Source organism: Engraulis encrasicolus, chromosome 6 (assembly GCF_034702125.1).
Source record: "Engraulis encrasicolus isolate BLACKSEA-1 chromosome 6, IST_EnEncr_1.0, whole genome shotgun sequence".
Lineage (NCBI taxonomy): Eukaryota > Metazoa > Chordata > Actinopteri > Clupeiformes > Engraulidae > Engraulis > Engraulis encrasicolus.
This window is the reverse complement of record NC_085862.1, coordinates 32,536,691-32,558,434: the sequence shown is the minus strand read 5'-3', so window position 1 is coordinate 32,558,434 and position 21,744 is coordinate 32,536,691. Positions and strand designations below refer to the sequence as shown.

The 21,744-nt window shown below is 42.1% G+C and overlaps 2 protein-coding genes across 3 annotated transcripts in view; both read right to left on the bottom strand.

The window, feature by feature from the left end:
• Window positions 1-1,576, bottom strand: part of slain2 (SLAIN motif family, member 2) — a 49,926-nt gene extending 48,350 nt beyond the window's left edge. The window contains exon 1 of the mRNA XM_063201319.1: window positions 879-1,576. Within this exon, the coding sequence (XP_063057389.1) occupies window positions 879-1,360 (482 nt within the window). The 5' untranslated portion in view covers window positions 1,361-1,576. The remainder of the gene's footprint in view (window positions 1-878) is intronic.
• A 288-nt stretch (window positions 1,577-1,864) lies between these two features.
• anapc4 (anaphase promoting complex subunit 4) lies at window positions 1,865-21,203 on the bottom strand. Of its 2 annotated transcripts, none has more exons than XM_063201316.1 (29): window positions 21,077-21,203; window positions 20,646-20,766; window positions 20,102-20,207; window positions 19,849-19,993; window positions 19,304-19,378; window positions 18,860-18,886; window positions 18,712-18,756; window positions 17,608-17,692; window positions 17,212-17,319; window positions 16,862-16,945; window positions 13,425-13,511; window positions 13,226-13,290; window positions 12,605-12,647; window positions 11,864-11,940; window positions 11,384-11,484; window positions 11,117-11,168; window positions 10,820-10,875; window positions 10,633-10,679; window positions 9,429-9,485; window positions 9,222-9,278; window positions 8,916-9,009; window positions 8,624-8,721; window positions 7,607-7,668; window positions 7,469-7,507; window positions 6,486-6,587; window positions 5,984-6,070; window positions 5,603-5,761; window positions 4,185-4,308; window positions 1,865-2,857 (listed from the first exon to the last, which is right to left on the bottom strand). In XM_063201316.1, the coding sequence occupies exons 2-29, from the start codon at window positions 20,751-20,753 to the stop codon at window positions 2,576-2,578; spliced, it is 2,472 nt and encodes an 823-aa protein (XP_063057386.1). In that variant the 5' UTR covers window positions 20,754-20,766; window positions 21,077-21,203; the 3' UTR covers window positions 1,865-2,575. The 2 variants fall into 2 exon arrangements, with proteins under 2 accessions (XP_063057386.1, XP_063057387.1); XM_063201317.1 differs by having other exon boundaries at window positions 21,102-21,203.
• Window positions 21,204-21,744: the final 541 nt, after the last annotated feature.

Genomic DNA, 21,744 nt, shown 5'->3' with positions numbered 1-21,744 from the left:
GTATGGTATCCGTGTGCAGGTAAGGTTAATGGTAGGCCTATATTTTTAATCAACCATGGGGATATGCTGACTTCCTTTACTGTCACACTGCTGCTGTCATTTGAGATTCCACACAGCAGCACACAGCCTGGCAAACCTGCTACAATCCAGCACTAACGAGGAGGCCTATTCGTTTCAATTCATGTCATTTCAGGAAATCTTTCTTGACGCATCACAATTGAAAAAGCAAAACAAAACCCTCTGTAATGAGAATAGTAGAACACATTATAAACTGTAATTAACTGGTAATAATTCCCTTGTCACAACAGCCAAGAGCTACAACCAAACCAAAAACAACAAGCAGTGATGCCACATGTCAGCATCGAATGGCGACACTGACAAGTGTGGATAGCTAACTGTTGCTCAGAGCAATGCAACTTCGCTGTAGCTGACATCTCAACAAACTGCAGATTCAAATGTCTATACGGCCAGCAACAAGAACGCCGTGGCTCAAATGAGTGTGTGATTAGTTTGATGTCTGACTGATAAAAAAAAACAACAACTGTGACCGTAAACAGAATATCTCTCAGCCATGTTTACATTTGTAAATCGTTAAATGAACACAGTGTGGTGTTTCGCGGCGTCATTACAAGCAGTAGAATTACAAGGTGTGTGTGACTAGCCAGCTATGAGGAGAGAAAAAATACCAAAGGCGCATTCCTCAGCTACTCTGCACTCGCCAAATGCGAATCATCCTGGCCGTGGTGTGGAACAGCTGTGTTCGTCTGTTGGCCTGTCACAGTGCGGGTGTGAGGTTGTACCCACTATTTAACAACCTTGACTACCAGTGATGTAATCAAAAAAAGCGTCGACTAGCCTGTCACTTTCAACACACTCACCAGCTGTCGTCGTCTTCGATGAGACAATCCATGTCCTCGATATCGAGGAGTTCCACTTCATCAAGTATTGAAGTTTCCCCGTCTTGATAAAAATCCCCAATATCGTTGTCATATGCTGTGACACCGGTGCCAGTGGTAGACCAAGCGCCATCGCCGTCGCCATCGTATGCGCCCAGATAATTCATTCCAGGATATGACAGTCTGGGGCTCAAACAACGAGAGTTTTCCGTCAGCCCACCGTAGCCCCTCGTTCCACTGAACCCCACCCCAGGGAAGCCGGCCAGCCCCGACGTCGCTCCCACCGACAAGGGCGAGTCGTATGGGTCACTTACGGGTCTTCTATTAGCTGTCACTCCGCCGGTTGAAGGTAGGAACGAAGACCGGCTCCGAAGCTGTTCATTCTGTTGTTCGAGTTTCTTAACCAAGTCTTGAAGCTTCCGCACTTCCAAGTCTGCATTTATATTTGAATTGATGTCCTCCATGGTAGCGATCTTCCAAGTAAAGCCTGTCAGTCTAATCAAACGGCTTAGGTGTTTACCAGGAGTTAGAAGTCACTCGAATAAAGTTCACACTGTAAACACTCCACTGCCAAAAAGAGTTCATGAGCTAATCGTCGTCATCTTCTCCAGGCGATCGTACTTACTGGCCGCAACGCCGCCATCTTTACTGTCTCCAGTTAGAAACTGAGCAAAAATGAACTGGGAAGTAACGTAATCGCGCACGTCACCGGGGCCGAGCACGTTTTGGGAGCGACCCTTTTCACGTGAGCGCGCGTTTGTAGCCTATCTGTACTGTAAAATAACTTGTACATTTGAAACCATCTTAAATACAGAGGAAACAGACAGTCGTCTACGCCCAGATATTGACTCAACACAAAACCACCAATTTAACACATATTTATACGCGGCAAATAATATTTAAATGTAACAACAGTTACCGTCCTTTCCTTTCTATTTGGCAAGACACGATAGTGGGCTTACACAAAGTGTAACTTGATTATTTATTCAACATTTCCCCTAAAAGGATCCGAACCAGGGATATGGACGGTAGTGCATTTACCAATAGCACGTTTGACAGTGGGCTACAGCTCCTTGTCCAACTGAACAGTATGGCTCTCTCAGAAGTTACAGTAAATACAGTATTCTGTGATCTATTCCTGTGTGCATGTTTTGTTGAAGTCCTGGAGGCATTGCAGCAGGATGAGCAAAAAGAGGGATAATAAGATTCAAACTCACTAAACAAAACAAAACCAAAAATGGGTGAGCGTAAGAAATTAGTTCACAATCGCACCTTTAATAATATGTGAAAACAATATCCATATTACATTTCCACATAAGGTTTGTTTTTGACAGTTTTGATAGTTGATTACATGACACAGAGAGAAAAAAAAATGTACAGCCCAAGTGTCCCAGCCAGCCATTCTTGTTTACTGGACCGGACTGCCACATGAAAAACAGAGCCAAATCAATTACTATGTTGATTCAACACATAATAAACAGAACATACCTAATAATTAGATATGAAGGTCACCGTGTCGTACTGTACATTAAAAGGCATTTGTTTTTAATACATCAAAAGTGTAAACACTTCTGCTTAAGATACAGAAACTCGTGTGTGTGTAAAGTTATACACAAGCGATGGCTTCGCATTTGTGAACTGGGACACTCGTGTCATCAAGTTCAAGTCCTTGTCCAGAATCACAGTGTATCTGATCCTGACGTCTGCTCCAGAACATCTGTGGAGCTTCCCTCAGCTGGCTGCTCCTCTTCCTCGTCCCCCTCCCCCTCTCCTCCTTCCTGGGCCTCCATACTGGCCCCTGCTGCTGCCTCCCTCGGGCCTCCTCCGCTGCTCAGCGCCTCCTCCAGGGCGTCCTGGTCGGGGGTGATATCCAGAGACTGCTCCTGCCGCTCCTCATCGTCCTCCTCCTCATCCTCCACGTCCATCTCAAACACACGCACGTGCCGAAGGTTGGAGCTCAGCTACAGAGAGAGAGAGAGAGAGAGAGAGAGAGAGAAAAAGAGAGAGAGAGAGAGAGAGAGAGAGAGAGAGAGAGAGAGAGAGAGAGAGAGAGAGAGAGAGAGAGAGAGAGAGAGAGAGAGAGAGAGAGAGAGAGAGAGAGAGTATTCACTGCATTTAATGATTGTTGCCATACCATTGGAAAACAGTGAGATCTGGTTTGGGAATTACGATTCGTTGAAAAAGGTAATTGATGATCAGGAGAATGAAGACACCAATACCACAGACAAGAGAAATGAGCTAATGTTATTAATCGCAAGCTTTATTTGCTCACAAGCTTTATTTCCCACCCCCCCCCCCAACACCCCCTTACCTTATCATAAGTCTGACAGCGCCCCCAACCCGACTTCATGATGACAATATTATCACCGGACCCCCACCTCTCGGCAGTCTCAAGCTCAACACCCTCAGGCTTTAGAACCCTCATTGACAAACCCTAATGAAGAGTGTTGCCTTCCTTAATCTCCATTTCATGGGAAAGACTGTTGTTAAATCATACATATTGTAGCACTTTATCAATATGTAATTGAAAATCTACTAACTCCTGAATTGTGTGAAATTACGTTAGAGCATCATCATAGGATCATAACAACATTAGCCACAGTCATGCCTTTCAATTCTTACAATCTGTTGGGGGGGGAAAAACTAAGGGAAGGATAAAACTATGACATGCTAAGGCCTGTCCCACTCTCCAATAGCTCTTAGCCTGTCTGACATGTGTCTGACATGTCACCTGATCAATATCAAGCAATCACCCTAATAGGCCAATTTGTGAATTGAAAACATCTTTCAAGTAGCTGAATTGTTTGACGGTTTGATGAAAACCCCAATCATTTATCTGAATTGTGTCAGCCTATAACAAAGAGATGGGGTCAATTGCCATGCTATGACTATGTGGTAGGCACATATACAATCTTATCTTCTGGGATATCTTTCAGATCATTTTGACAGAACACAATAGAGTAATTCCCAAGCCAATTGATTTGTTGTTGGATGCAAACAAGTGATCAAAGCAGTTGAACTCCTTTCTATGTGTTGACCATAAAACAGTGAAGGAATTCATTGCATTTGCTGGCCCATTTGTAAAGTTTGTTAAGTGGAGGAGACGCGCTCACACTGTCGCCTAATAATTAATAGTTCTTAACTGGGTGTTGAATCCCACATAAAACATAGATGAGTAAATGAAGCGAAGGACAGCCCTCTTCAGATTTTTCTTTTGTTTATTCGCCCTCTACGCTTCATTTACCCATTTGTAAAGTGACATGCATGCACTAGGACAATGACTCTTACCACGCAGGACACTTTCCGGACCCCGTTGACGGCCACAAACTGGGCCTTCATGCTGTCCAGTTGCCTCCACTGGTTCTCCCAGACCAGACCCTGGGAGGGGATGGACTCATTCTGCTGGTCCAACCTGAAAAGCCCAAAGGCATGTACAACACTTTCACTTATGGAGTTATGACCTTGCGGATGACAAGCAGGAGACTCCGGACCTGGAACAGTAGCTAGCTCCCCATGTTGTTCACTGCAGTTGTTATTTAAGTCATTGTCAATGAATGAGGCAAAAACCTGCAACATGATGGGGGCACTATGGAACAACACGCTAAGCCCCCCCCCAAATTTGGGCTTGCCTGTCCATGGGGACCCAGGTTCGAGTCCGGCCAGAGTCGTTTCCCAGCCCTACCCCAATCTCTCTCACACTCGTTTCCTGTCTCCTCTCAACATGTCCTGACATAATAGCGGCCCAAAAAAAGCCCCAAAAACATTTTTAAAAACCCTACAGCATTGAATGGACCGTCTCAGTTATGGGGTTATTAGACTGGGGAACAGGACCAACATCAATGTAGACCACCCACCGACAGAAGGACAGCACTAGGGGGAGACTGAGGACTAATGGCATATGGGGTAAAGGAACAATAGTTCCCCTGCTGTTAGCGGTACTGGATGTCAATGTCAACAGAGAAGGAGAAGCGCTTCCTGTAAATGAGCCTTCTCTCCAAATGAACTTCATGCTGTGTGATTTCGTGTATCAAGAGAGTATGTAGTGTGGGACAAGGCATTTCTTGCTCTCTTACTCAAGGACGCAAGGGCATAAACACACGCATTGCGCAGTGCGGATGCACACACACACACACACACACACACACACTTTTTACGCAATGTCTGACGCAAACCTCTCACACAGTCATACCCACACACCTGCCTGCACACACACCCACACACCCACACACACACACACACACACACACAGAAGGGGGTGTTCCAGGTGAACACCTCCACACTGCAAAGATAGAGGACCCACACACACACACACACACCTTTGCCTTAAAGCAATACTGTACCATTTCTGGAAATAAGCTAATTGTACACCTCCTCTTGAGTTAAATGATTGAATTTTGCCTCTCTCCTATTCCTCCAGTCATTTTCTGAGTCTGGCAATGCAAAGCAGTCAGGAGTCTGGCAATGCAAATTCTACCTAAGCCAGCACTGGTCCAGCATAAGATTCCATGATAGTTGCTAGCTTGGAACTAGAAGTAACACCACCAGAGTAAGAGAAGGGCTGGAAGATGAGAAAGGTAAAAGCCAATTATTTAACTCCAGGACAGGTGTACAATTTCCAGAAATGGTATGGCATCACTTTAATCTCCACAGTCAGTCGCGCTCTTATTCAAGGACTTTCACACTCGCACGAATGCAGCCCAACGCACCGTAGGCTGTTGTCCCATGTGAAGTCCTCCTCGGTGCGCAGGGCGTTGCCGAGGGGCAGCTGGGCCAGCACCCGCTCCTCCTCCTGGCTCTGCAGAACCACCGTCAGGGTCTCCGCATCATACAGACGTGCGTCCAGGCAACGGAACGTGCCATTCCCCCTGCCATGGCCACACACACACACACACACACACACACACACACACACACACACACACACACAATATGTGACCAGCTCCAAGCAGGCCAACTGGAATGTGTGTGTGTGTGTGTGTGTGTGTGTGTGTGTGTGTGTGTGTGTGTGTACACTACGTACAGCTGTATAGTTAAACACAAGCTGAAAGAGACTCAGTTCGAGTGTGGAATCGCCAAGTAAAACTCACGGGATCTCGGCAACCGCGTCCTCGTCGTCAATGCTGGTGTTTAGAGGTCGGCTAAGGTCAATAGCAATCAGACCATTGGGGACAGCTCTGGGGAGACACACGTGAGAAAAGCAAACATTACTTGTCAGAACCTTCAGGCATCATTGGGGTTAAATATAAAACCATGTGATATACTGGTTAAAAGCACAGAAATAGAATGAGAGGAGTGTGTGTGTGTGAGAGAGAGACACGAGACACACACACACACACACAGAGAGAGACAGAGACACACAGAGAGAGAGAGAGAGAGAGAGAGAGAGAGAGAGAGAGAGAGAGAGAGAGACAGAGAGAGAGAGAGAGACATAGAGAGAGAGAGAGAGAGAGAGAGAGAGAGAGAGAGAGAGAGAGAGAGAGTATGTGTGTCTAGGGGTGGGAGGATATTAAAAAAATGTGTGCACATGCATGTGGTGCTCGCACTTAAGGGGGGGATGACACGTTTTAAAAAAAGGACCATCAAAAATACCTGCTGGGATCCGTTGACCTCCTCAGCAGATAAATCTTGGAGGGAGCGATCTCTGGCATGCAGAACACCACATAGTGCATACTGGCCTTGCTGGCATTCCACCTAATCATACCAAAGATAAGGAACAAAAAAATACAGAGGACATCCACCATCACCATCTCTGTCCGTTATTACCATTGCTATTACAAACATTGCTTTGTCATGAAAAAAACATACAAATACAAACTCACTATTCTTTTTCTAGAACTCAAAACACAAACAGCTGATGGACGAAGGTCCAAAAAACAAAATGTAGGCTACTAGGATAGGTCATATCCAAGAATACGGTAAACTAACTGCTAAAGTGGCTAGTGAGCGAGAAATTATTACTAACCACACCAAAGTTTTACACGCATTTGGCCAGGAGAAAAGTGACAAAGTCAAGCCGCTTCTTGTCGTCAAGGGGAATGATGACTACTGGACGGGCATTACATCACTCTAGCATCCTCATCTTCAGCCGCGCTCTACTGGGATGATGACCTAATGTCATTGTGTGTCTCATATCCATCAACATGATGGGCTGACCAAAGCATTGGAGGCGGCAGTGATTACAGTAATGGCCTCTATTAGGATCACACCCTCTTCCATAGGCGCTGATATCATCTCATCTTCAAAAGAGGCTCTTGTCATCAGGTGTGACTATACCGACCAGTTGAAGCCAACGGCGGGGGACAAAGGAGACAATTGCCCTGGGCCCAGGGAAAGAGGGGGCGCAGAATTGGGACCCCATTACATTGTAAGTATTGAGAAGGGACACTTTCAGATGATTTTGTCCTGGGCCCAGTTAAAGCTGTCAGCGGCCCCGATACCGACTACACATGGGTGTGACTCACAGGCTTATCTAAACATGGGTACACATTACATTACATCACTTTAGACTTTGATAATGATTTTTTTAAACAAGTTAAGCCCAGGTTGTCCCCAATGATCCCTCTTTTACTTACAGTGCAGGCATCTCAAAGAGTCTTGGTGTATTTTCAGAACTGCAAATAAACGAGAGAGAGAAAAAAAAAGATGCAATTAATTTGTTTTAGCATGTCATTTTAGCATGTTTCAGCATTTCAGATATACTTCAAACATACCTCTCTGGAACAGTGTAGAGTGGCAGACGCAAGGCCTCAGACACAGACTTCCCAATGGTCACCTGAAATAATGGACAGTCATTACCTCTTTGTGACAGTCAATGGTGTTGGCAAGGGCAAGGGCACTTATCACGATCACTATCACTACACAGAGAACCATGGCACACCATCTACATATGGACACAAGCTTTCTGTTTAGTTCACATGCTCACAAACAGCATCAACAATAGCTCTTCAGGCATTTGCTGATGAATGGGGCATTTGTCCTTACAAATTGCGACAGAAAACACGAGATGTAAGAATTTCTTCTTTGGTTGTTTTGGTTGTGTATGCCAGCCCATTATTGTGTCAGTGTGAGCCAGACGGTTTACAGCAGGGGTGTTGCTGGGGATTATGCCGTATGATTATACCCTTTGATCAGAGCACTTTAGGTAGACCATTAACATTTTTTTAAGAGATTCTATACTTCCTACAGTCTCTCTCTCTCTCTCACACACACACAGGTCCAGACTTTGCAATGCTATGACAGCACGAGCAGCATGTCTCACAGACTACACTAATAGGAGCAGCAATGACTCTGATGCCAACTCATTTTCAATTGTGCTCACTGAGGCTACAAGGAGCAGCTACAAGAGGAGCCACCCGCATCCTTAAGATTGTGCTCTTCAAAGGCTAGCTTACTTACTGTGCACTTACTGTACACAGTGACCTTGATCACAGCAACTGACACAAGATTCTAGGAGATATAAGGCTTTTTATGTGTGAGCGACAGAGTGTGTGTGTGTGTGTGCACGCACGAGAGAGCATGGGAATGTGTAAGAGATGGAAGAAGAGATTACATGCATGAGAATGTGTATGTGTGTGTGTGTGTTTGTGTGTGTGTGTGTGTGTGTGTGTGTGTGTGTGTGTGTGTGTGTATGTGTGTGTGTGTGTGTATACCTGTGTGTGACACAAGAGGGATAGAGTGTTTCTGTGTATGCTTGTGTGAGCATGTGTGTATGCGTGTGTGTTGCTTACAGATGGTTGCTGAAGACATAGATTGATGACTGCCACCATGATCCTCCGCACAAAATGCAGAGACTTCTGAGGGTAGGTGGGGAACAGGAGAGGGCTGTCTGCATCGGTCACAGGTAAACAAACAAACAAACAGCAGCACAGTCACCATACAGAGCAAATTATCGTCTCATGATGTCACAAACACCAAATGTCAACCTGTCACCAAATGTCACAAAAAAAACAGGGTTGCCAAATTGGCATAGAAAAAAACAACTCATATGAGGGCACCTGTGAGGTAGAGTGTGCCGAGTACCTTTTAAATGTGTGCTCTCCTTGACAAACTTCACCCACTGGTTGCCCTCTGTGTTGAGTGGGGAGACCAGGTTATCCTCCTCATCTTTTAAGTACTGAAAAACAGGGAGAAGGGGAAATTATGAGCCCGATTGCAAAACACATGGGATTGAAAACAAATACACAGACAGATGTTTTTTTCTGTCACACACACACACACACACACACACACACACACACACACACACACACAGACACACACAGACACACACAGACACACACAGACACACACAGACACACACAGACACACACACACACACACACTTACCTGCCCCACTCGCTCTACGTTGAAATATTTCCCTTTCCGATCGAAAAGCTCTTCATTCTAAGGCAGGTGAAAAGCATTGCACAAAGTCATTACCAGCTTTACAAAATACACCAACTCATCATCACCAAAGCAAGCACAGGCTTTTCATGTTTCATCTACAACGTAATATCAATTGGCAGTAACAACAACCAGGTGAAGATCTCTCACCGCGCTGAAGTGCTCTGCCAGGAAGTCCGCTACGAAGGCCAGGTCTTTATGAGTCATCTACAAAACAGACAAAAAGCAGCACATGAGTGAGGAGAACCGTGGCCCAAGCTGTTGCCCATTGACTCTATACAGGAAGTATACAGTCAGTGGTAATACCAATGATTACATTTGGCACATGGGTGTCCCCCAGAACATTATAGTTAAGGTGGCCACCTTGACAGCACACACCTGCCACGGTACCACCTTGACTAAGGTACTTGCAAAGAGAAAGATTTTGTATATTAATAAATGTAATTGAAGTTGCACCATATACAGTTGTATACGCTTGTTTATTTTTGAGGGAATTCATGTGTTCTGCACAACATAGCCTTTCATGATGCATTAAAAAAAAAAACGCACCCACCCATGCAACCACCTTGAGTGGCAAAAAGTTGGGGGGATGCATTGTAGCACAATACTTGAAAATACATTTATCCAAAAGTACTATACCAAACAACATGTTTACAATTGACACAACAGCAACCCCCCAGTGCCCCGTACAACTCCCACTGCTATCACTTCAAGTAACCTTCTGTAAGATATACCCCCATCTAGTGGTGAGGATGTGCATCACATTCCGAAACAACATTTGCATCCTCCCGTTGTTGGCCCATGATGGCGTTGTTTATACTTTAAAAATGGCATCCTCTTTAAGACCAACACAATGGGAACTTTCCATTATCAACCTCCAGTTCTCGGCTTGGGGACTTGCACTTCACTGATGCCCGCCTCCGTGGAGGAAACAATATGGACAGCCTAGCCACAATAACTTTTCCCTATTCAACATCCCGATTACAAATGATTATTACACTTGTGCAAGATGCGGAATTAAACTTCTATTGGCAATGACACCTTGCAACGTCATCACGAGGTCACAAGCCCAAGGGAGGACAGGAGTTTGGATTATGGAATGTACCCAACGACTGTGGAAAATGAAACCAGAGATGGTACAATTCACTCTTCCTGTATTTATTAAGCTGCATCAATCTTCCACAGCAGTTGTTCCAAATCTAAAATGACCTAGTAAACATTTACAACGCTTCCTGGTGTTGATGGACGTAATGACTCATTGATGATGTCTTACTCATAAAATGGACAAAAACACTTTTGGTAAGTATATCTTTTTCACAATGTGACTTGAACAAATGTTTGCTTTTTTTCTGACCTTATTGAGCTCAGGGGGGACGTGATCATCAGACATCCGCAGCATCGCTGTAACAACCAGTGTAGAGGAGAATCACATGAGTGTGTTTTCATATGCACGCACACGCACACATACACGTAAGCAAGAAGGCACAGAATGCTACCCATCACTTTCACTGTGTTGGAATAGAAAAGCAAAGCAGACTTACCAACATACAACCAGCGGAAAAAGGCCTTGAAATTCTTCATGCTCTTGTCAATCACTCTATCGTGTAGAAAATGAACAGAATAAATAAAAAAAATGGCACCATGATATTAACACTACATATAAAATCACTTTTAAATAAATATATAAAAGATCATTAACATTTTCCCTTTAATTATGCTTAATTAATTACGCATTATGATCTGAATGTATAAATGCATTAGCAAAAATCATAGGGAAGAGGAGAGTGCTTCACTTTCCTGTTAAACCAAAATGATTGTGAAATGATAATAGTACTTACTGTAAAAGCTCACTGGCTTTGAGGGTGAAGGATCCCACTACAGCAATGGCATCTTCAGAAAAATATGAAGCAAACAATGATCACATACAGAATGTAATCACATGGAATGTGAAGACTTCATGCTGATTGCAAGCATAACTATGGACAGTAAGCACATTGTTTCAGTAATCAGAATACATCTGGCCTTCGCAAGAGGCAGGTTTCAGCAGTTGTGTATAACAGTGTGTGCGTTGTTGTGTTGTTTTGTGTCGTATGTGTGTGTCTCACCCTCTATAATAGCCAGGTCCAGCCCCAGTGCTTGGTACTTCTGCTTCCACAGCGCCATGCCCTTCACCTCACTCAGATGGTACAGCAGAGCCTCCGAGCCACTGCAGCACACACACACACACGCACGCACAGGGGAAATAAGATGGGGAGAACACACACACACACAACCAATGAAATACGCATTCATGTTCCTTTCTTACACATTTCCTACACATTTATGTTGATTTTAACAAACCAGCAATTTCTTCTATCACAAAATATTCTATATCAGCTCATATCTGCATTGTTTCACACAACTGAGTACTTGTGTTCTTTTAACCTTCCGTCGTACTTCAGCTACATTATTCTCAGTAGTTGTGCTAGATCAATAAACTGACTTAGGGTCTACCTCTGTGCTTGACTGTATTAAATGTACTACAAAAATACTCAAAAGTGATCAAGCTATGATGCATCGATATACCAGATGTGATGAGTACACACCTTTGCAAATGACTGATCACCAGCTTCTGAATGCCTGAGTAAGAGGACTCAATAGACTGACCCAACATCTTAAGACCCTGCAAACAGTACAAGTGACACTTTATTAATCCAGAAGAACAGCGAGATGTCCTGGAGACAAAATACAAACATTGCATAAATTAATGCATCACATATTTCAATTGGTAGACATATCACATTGTTACATATGATTGACTACATGTAGTACATTGACAGTTATGGTAGGGAAATGAGTACATGATGTACACACATGCTTTAAATATCTTTTAAGCCAAATTCGGACGGGACTTTTATTACCTATGGACCCCCGGTAATTCGGAATAATTACGGAGAACGTCTGAGTTCTTAGTCCTGTGCGAATGTGCCATGTCCGCGATTTGTGAGGTAATAATTCAGCCGCGAATTACCTACTGTATTTTGAAACACAGACGTCCTGGGGTAATTTCACATAGGCGCGCCGTCTGTACCCTCTTTTAATGTCTGTAAATTGAGTAAATAACAGACGTTTATTTATCCCGTCCGAATGCGCCCCAAAAAAACTCACGGAGGTCCGGGGGTCCATAATATTTATCCCGTGCGAATCAGGCTTATAATGATTGGTTAATGGAAATGGTTAACAAAATATTCTAATATGTTGTGTTGCTATTTGACTAACTGGGAGATGGTGTGTGGCCTATAATAAGGGTAGACAAGCTAATATGCATATCAGAACCAACAACCAACCTTTACAGTGAGCTGGTTCATAAGCAGAGCCTGTAGTTCAGGGCTGAAAGAAAAGCCAATATATGAGATGCATTAAACGATTAGACGTATTAAAATTAGACGTATTAAAAACACACAACCCCTAAAAATGTTCCTTTCTTCTTATCTCAAACGAAGACTTTCGAGGAACCGAAGCAGAAAAAAAACAACTGTGGTAAACAAGCTCCCCCTAGTGGTCATTTTAGGCCATGGGAGGGATCCCCCCTTCTGGTTTTCATAATCTCCACTTCTACATGATTTTAATCTCATTTTAATGCAATTCTACTGACGTTGCTTAAAACCTTAGACACCCCACCCCCTCTCTGTTTTGTCAGCAAATCACATCCTGATTGTATCCAATCTTAGTGTACCAGAATATAACGTGGTCCTCCCTGGCCCTGAATAAAAAGTAACCTCAAAGCACACCTTTGGCTGTTAGCCCCACTCTCTCCCATACATGCCAGACTACTACACCCAATGAAAAGGGCCCTTTGGTACTTTGAAAAGCGTTATTAAAATAATAATTTTATTACAGAACTATTTCTGAAAAGAACATGAATTGTGGATGATGTTTGTGGTTTGCCCCTCATTGTAGTCTCTTACCTGGCATGTCCCCAAAGGAGCAGCTCCAAGAACTCATCTTGAACCTGAGTGCTTGTGTTCTTCTCCTTTATGTGAAAGTGAAATACATTTAAGTCCCATTTTTTGTTATTGTAACACAGGAGGACACAACACACATAACAACATTTCATTCATACATAAATGACAAAATGGTTATTCCAAACAGATGTAAACAGCTGACCTGGACAAATGTTGTGAGTCTTAAATCCATCTGCAGAAGAATGTCCTCCCAGGCCTCGCACATGCATGTCAGAGACATCTGGAGGTACTGGGAGAGGTAGGGGGGGAGAGACAGAAATGACTTTGTTGTTGTTATGCTTCCTTAACACTGCCTGTCTAACGTCTACCTGCCTGGTCCATGTCTACCCGCCCCTCCCTTCCCTTTCCTTACTGTATACTACATATATCAGGGTTCCCACACCTTTTTCATGAACAAATCCAAGCACTTTTCAAGCACCTTCAAGTACCAAATTTTCAGTTTTCCAGCACCTTTAAATAGGTCGCGGGAAGGGGGTGTGGGACCTCCCCCAGAAAATGTTGTGTTTTTTAGATGCAATTTCCTGCTTTCTAATCAATTTTAGGATGTTGAAGGGCAAATCCCATCACTCCCTCAGATTTTTGATGTACCTGAACAATTTATTTCTATTCTGTGGCTTGCTGAATTTGACTTGATCCAAATTTCAAGCAATTTCAAGCCGTTTCAAGCACATCACCAAACATTCAAGCATTTTCACAATCTTGAAAACAGTTAATTGAAATTAAAGCATTCTAAAGGAATTCAAGCACCAGTGGGAACCCTGATATACGAGTTTCCCCTTCGGGACAATAAAAGGCTATCCATCCATCCATCCATCTTTCCACCCATCTGTCCATCTTCTTCACTGAATACAGCTGACATTAGACATGTAAGCACCATATTCTATGTTTCTGTGTGGATCAACTCATGAAATTCAGTGAACATTTCAGAGGTGGAATGGTGTGCCCTTTGAGGCTGTGGTTTGACTTGACTAAGCTATCCATGTAGTGCATGTGCATGCATGTTTGAGGTGCCAGACCTCGGTCATAAACATACAGTACATCACGTAAGTATATGTAAGTATATCACCATCTAAAGTAAATTTGTTTATCTTGGTCTCTTCAGATCACACGACATGGTTCCAGTGATCAACATCCTTGGTCGGTTCATCTCTCTTGAGACCAAGATAAACAAATTTGCTTTAGATGGTGTCAAGCATGTGTGGTGGTAAACAAGTGAGTTTTACAAAAAAAGTTTATCCTCTCAATAGCCAAGCATGGTAGTGGGACTGACATGGTTTGGGGATGCATGAATGCTGTCAACATTGGCAATCTGAAATACACCTAAAAGAAACATGCATGTCAACATGACTACTGAAGCAGAGCATCATTGATATTCTCCATAGGATTGCTTTCAAATCTCACACCAATCTATTTAAGCCAGATGCACACTCAAAATATAAAAGTTCAATGCAAAGCAAGGCTGAAACACACACCGATGACCTCCCTTTTAATTACGAGACGATTCGAGCCAACACGGCCCCTTCCCTACCGGATTTTAATATGAGGTGTACTCACTACTTTTGTGGGTACATGTTCAAACATTAATGGCTGTATTTTGTTTTTTCTGAGTGAACAAGACATTTAAGCGGTTAAATATGTTGTTAAAAGGTCACTTATTGTGTCAAAGTGAAATTTCTTTAATGCTTTCCTATGAAAAGATATACTGACAAATTTGCAAAAACTGTGAGGGGTGTACTCACTTACGTGATATATTGTACAGCACTTTAGTAAAGAATCACACAATTCTTGATTTATCCTGCTTGTTTGATGACTTTCACACTTTTTAGTTTAGTTTAGCTTATATGCCTTTTGTTTCATGTTCCAGTGGGTGTTCTATGTATTATGCATCTTGTGCCTATACAGTGAGTCCAATATGTATTTGATCCCTTGCTGATTTTGCCCGTTTGCCCACTAATAAAGACATGATCAGTCTATAAATTTATGATAATATGTATTCAAACATGGCGAGACAGAATATCAAAAAGAAATTCCAGAAAATAGGCTAGTTTTCTAGCACTGAGGTTAGATGCTTCTTTTAGTTAATGACAATGTTTGTGCATATAGTAGAAACTATTTTTGCCCATTTTTCTTTGCACATTATCTCTAAAACATTAATGGTTTGTGGCTGTAGCTTGGCAAATGGGAGGTTCAGTTCTCTCCATAGAATTACTATAGGGTTAATATTTGGAGACTGTCTAGGCCACTTCACGACTTTAATATGCTTCTTATTGAGCCACTCCTTCGTTGCTTTGACTGTATGTTGTGTATTATTGTCATGTTGGGAGATCCAAAAATGGCCCACCCTTCAGTGTAGTGGTGGAGGGAAGGACGTTTGCACTCAGGATTGCACATTACATGTCTCCCTCCATCCATTCATTGACGATGTGAAGTTGTCCTGTGCCTTGGCCAGACAAACACCCTCAAACCATAATGATACCACTTTCGTGCATGATGGTGAGGAGGGTGTTCTTGGGATCACAGACAGCAGTATTCTTTCTCAAAACACATTGAATTGTGATAATGCCAAACAGCTTGATTTTGGTTTCATCTGACTACAGCACCTCCTTATCATATCCTAAACCAGTCTGATGTCCGTTGGCAAACCTCAAGTGGGACTGCGCAGGTCCCTTCTGAAGTAGAGGTACCATGTGTGCACTACAGGATTTTAAACCTCTGTAGCATTAAGTGCTACCAGTAGTTTTCTCAGTGATTTTGGTCCCAGTAGCTTTGATATCATTGTCTAGATCATCCCGTACAGCTCTAGGGTGATTTCTTTCTGTTCTCATGATTATCAAATCCCTACAAAAGGTCAAATCTTGTATAGAACCCCAGACAGGCTGATGGATAGTCATTTTGTATTCCTCACATTTTGGAAGAAATGCATCAACAGCTGGGTCATTAATACCCAGTCTCTTTCTTGTGGCTTTGCAGCTCATTTAATCTTTGTTCAGGTCTAAAATCGTGTCCCTGATATCATTTGACCACTCTTTGGTCTTTCCCATGCTGGTGAGGTTGGAGTGTGATTGATTCACTCATACTATGGACTGATTCTGCTGATTCAATGTGTCTTTTATGCATGTTAGTATGTACAGGTGTCTTTAATTCAGATGACAAGTTGATCGGAAGTGCCCATCTGGTCTGTGGGCCCGGAACTGTAATCAGTTGGCAGGGGATCAAATACTTATTTTGCTCGATGAAATGGAAATAAATTAATATATATTCTCTTCAGTTAATTTCTGGATTTTCTTTTTGATATTCTGTCTCTCCATATTAGAATACATATTATCATAACATTTATTCACTGATCATGTCTTTGTTAGTAGGCAAACCAACAAAATCAGCAAGGGATCAAATACATATTGGACTCACTGTATAACGCTGCAAATTTATAACAGCGTTTCAATTAATGTATTATGTGTTGATTACTCCAACAAATAATTAACTTGTCTTGTACATACAATTTAGTTTCTCCCAGCCCTCTCATACTACGTTCATCACCAGTGTATCCCTACATGCATACAAACTTCAGCGCTTAGTCACCTGTAGCAGAGTAGAGATATGTGTAAACTTGCGAGCCATCTTCGTCACTTCAGCCAAATTAGAAGACAGCAGTCCTGTGTCCAACTAAAGGAAGAAAAAGCAACACAGAGAAAAAAAGGCCCTTAAAATGAATACAATTCTATATTTTTTTTACCATAACAAAAATGCATAACGGTTTGTGGTAGCAAATTATTCCACTGATAACATTGGCTCACACACAACCACACTAAGCATTACAAGATGATTTTTTGCCATCATCGTTTTGCAACACAAGGCACACTTTTTGAGTGATGGGGTCAAGTGAGTCTCCATTCATCACTGAACCCATAAAAAAACGTTGACAGCATTACCTGAACATAGTGAATCTCAGGGTCGTCATTGGCAGACCTGACCTCTGTAATGACCGACAGAGATTTGAGGTCACTGGAGAGGCAGAGACTGCGACAAGTCCCCTCAACCTAAACAAGAGGGAAAGATTGTGACAATATAATTACATTACTGTGTACATTCAAGCAAATACTTTTGTCCAGTGACATACAAAGGCTAGAAGATGTAAAAACATCTACAGATACATAGTGCATGTAAGCAAAACAAAGGGAGAACATGTTAGCAGAGCAGCAAAACAACGTCAGAGCAGAAAAAAATTAAATGAATACAGCTAGCTTGTTTGTGACACCACACTGTGTAAGTGAGACATGACTCCTGAAAAAACACTGATATCAAAGAAGAATGGGAAATGTTCTCACCTTGTTGACAGTCGCTATGTTGTAAAGCCCATAGGCATAGAGCTCTATAAATCCGCACTGTCCTCCGACCACCAAAATATTCAGCCTGCCAGTATTAGAGAAATCAGATGTAAGCCTAAGTCAATCATTACCTGACCACACTGGGCAAAAGAATCAGGCAACAAGGGGGAGGTTGATTCAGTCTGGTCTTAACAATGAGCCACAGGCTTGTGACTTTGTATTCTACCCTTTGGTAGTCATGCTTAAAGTGGACATGAAACATTACATTTATAGCGTTTTATATAAGTTAAGTATAGTTTTAATTTATTTAGAGAGGAAAATTATAGCAATATAATCGTAGATCATTTAAAAAAGACATTTCGGATACATTAGTTATGCAGGCCATTATTAATATTCGCCGCCATCTTGTTTATGACATCACCGGGTGTGTTGCAAAGTTCTTCCGGTATCTGTGTGTTGGTTGGTTCGGTTACTCTGGGATACTGTGCTCTGCTGCTGATCACCCGTAGCCTGCTAAAAATAACTTAGCTAAACTATGGAGGATGAAGTGGAGAGATTTGGCGAATCCCACGACTTTCACCCAATGGCTTATGCTTTCGAGCCAATAGTGAAGGAAATGCGTAGCATTGCCACTACTGGGCATATTCATGAAACAGGACTAGGGCTATGCGAATCGGTTTCGGGAGGTGAGAGCAGAGTGGGCAACATTGACTGGTGCATGTGTAAGAGCTAGCCAATTATCAAAAGGCTGACCCCCAAAACTCAGCAATGCTGTGCAAATACAGTACATTGGTAAGGAGGACACATTGGTAGGACCATTTCTTCACACATCTTGGGTACATATATAGCACAGTTGTTCTTTTTCATGCATTATACTTCAATTATACAACTATAACATATAATAACTTTAAAAAGCCTGTTTGCAATTTGGCATTCAAAATGTGCTTAACAAAGATGGCAAAGATAATTGCGGTTTCATCTTCTGTAGTCATCAATGGTGCAAGGGACTTAAGGTTTACCAAAGTGTTTGTTCAACACTTTGAATAAAGTAAATCACAGCAACTGCACTGCCCTACTAAAGTTGAGTAAAAGCCACTCACTCACCTAACATCTCCCAGGAGATTTGTAGCCTCGTCAGATTTCTCTTCACTGAAAAGACAAAGGAGGATTGTTCTAATTAGAGCAATCACACTTCAAATATTATTTTTAATAAATAATAATAATAATAATAACTCCTAGGTTGTTTACATACCTGAAAATCTTTGTTGTGGTACTGTAGCTAACATGTTAACAGGAGAAGAGGAAACACTCAAAGATTATTATAAATAATACTATAAAATAATAATAATAAAATATACTATCATGAACATTAATTGACAGCAAGAATATGTATCATCTTTTCTAGTCAAATATGACAGCCTCTCAAAAATTCTTTCCATCCCATATAATTTGGTGAGGTCTGAGGAGGGGCTGAGGTGGCCCGAAAAACGTCATGAGAATAAAATGTATTAAAAGGGAGCTCATCACAGATTGCATTCATCTTTACCTCATCTTGAACTTATCTACGCTTTGACCCTGCACCCAGCTACAATGGATGTGCATGAGATCTGACAGCAATATTCCTCCCTTCCAATATCATGTGGTGAGGATAATGAACCACTAAAGTCATCTGCTGAAATGACTGGTAGACATGTACCTTTTCGGGAGGGACGGTAGCTTGGGAAGGAAACGATTGGACTCATCCTCAGACTCGTAGAATGATGTGAGGCCACTGAAGATGAACAAAAGCACAAAGAAAATGTGTTAGGGACAGATGATTTTATTTTTAAAAGGTACACTGTGCAGGAAATGGCCAAAAAAGGTACTGCAACTATGCTGCTCATTGAAACTGGGCTGCCAATTGCCAAATTTGATCTTTACATGAAAGTTTACTAAGTAATAAACAAATATTTTCTACCATGGTCCAAGTACAGTCATTTCTGCAGCTAAAAATGGCTATTTTTGGAAATTCAAAATGGCGGACCATGGAGAAGATCCCCCTTTTCATGTATGAAAAGTGCATTTTTTCCAGTCATAATGAATACTTAGAATTTGATGGTGGAAGTATTCATGAAAAAGGTAACATTAGTGAATGGGCAGCATGAATTCTGGAAATAAACAACTAAAGATCTCACACAGTGTCCCTTTAAGTAATCTCTTTTTAACATCCAAGTAACAGTTAAGATACAAAAAATACAAGACCTGTTCTCGTCAAGCACTTCCATCCAATGCATACAAGACACAGGACCTGGTATCATGACCTTGAACACATGGAGGATCTCTGCCTTTTCAGCGTCGCAGAGAACCACTTTCTTTGTGTCGCCTGCATTCAAACTGAATGCAATGACTGTACGAGAGAACAAGAGCATTCAACACTGAGGCCACATTCAATGTGAAAATACAGCTTATAAAATGAAACAAAACCATGTATGCCTATTGTGAATGAATTTCTTACTTTTGCCATCCGGTCTCCATGCCAATGCAGTGATTTCCTTTCCTGTGTTTTCATTAGGTGGCAAACTCCAAACACGGTGAAAATTACTGAGTCGATGTAGTAGAAGCTGATGGAAAGACATTATAGTTATGAATTTGATACGATGTAGTGCAATCTTAAGTGGGTAGGGCGTCAGGAGGACCTCTTCCCCATCCTACTGCATAACTGACATACTACCATCCCGCTGCACTACTCCCCTGGGACGCCATTAGGGGCTGCCGCCTTGGGTGGGAGGGCATAAAGGCAAATTTCGTTGTGTGCAGTGGGCACTGTGTCACAATGACAATGGGCATTTCCCAGGTGGCTTGCACCTCACTTCACAACTACAGGCTGAATGTTCCTCATCTATTTGAAGGGCTGCAATTGACCAAGGTCAAAAAAGCAGGACACACACGGACATATTCTTTGTTGTCGTCATGACATGCAACCACTGACTTTTCAAACATAAAGTGACAGTTGTTTTCTACGTGCAATCTCGGGTTTAGCAGTCAAGACATGTTCTTACCTCCCCACTCGTGTTGGCCAGGGCAATCAGATCCCGTTTGGGAGACCATGCCATGTACAGTATGGGGTTCGGAAGCTGCTTTTCCCCTGCTTGCCTGAAAGCCCGCATTGTAACGACGAATCTGAAAACGAATACACAGGATAGATCAGCTATTGATGTTCGTCTCAGCCAAACCGTCAAAAGGTTGATGACAGGCAGCTGTCAAAAACAAAGCTACACCACACCTTCGTGACCCGAGATGTCAATAGTTGAAAACAGCAACGATTATGCCGCATAATTTCAAGTAGGACACACACAACTAGTTTATGACATGTTTATGGAAACATCTCTGAAGCTCTGATCTTGCTAATGTTGTGCTAAATCGCTTGCAATAAGCCATTTTGAATTTGAAGATTATTCTGCGGGGAAACATTTGAACACATTGAACTTACTGTTGTATGTTAACGTCAATTATACCTGGGATGTTGAAAAAGAAGTGAAGTTAAAAAATACCAGGACTAGAAAGGCAAAAGTATCGGTAAAAATACAGTGCTGTCTGCTGCTGAACGTGTGGCGCCATTAAACTTCACCAAGACCAAATTGACCAATCAACAGAGCTTACTTTAGGTCTGTGGACCAATCCAGTTCGACATGAGCAAAACGTAATCAACGGATGGGTAAAAGGGACAAACATAGCCATTTAATTTCCTCAACACACCTTCGTTCATCCATACCGCTGCCCCAAATGTAGGCTAACAGTTTGTATTTTTATTGCTGTTTGCTGAGGTAGGTCAATAAAACTTCTTCTTCTTTTTTTTTTCTTTAACTAAAGTTGTACATGATTATGGTAGTCTATCCTGATAGTAATGACACTGTCCTTGGCACAGCCTCTTGAGCTAACTTTAATTGTAGCCTAGTCATATTGGGTCTAAACCAGTAGGCCTATTTCCCTCCATGTTGATTACCACATATTTTGCTAATTTTCCTCCACAATTAGGATTAATAGACTAATAACTAATGTAGGTGAAGAAAATTACTAAGTAATTTGTCTAATTACCTACATTGTTAGATTATTAAGACTTATCCCTGCATGATGGTATGCAAATTATTTAATGTTTTA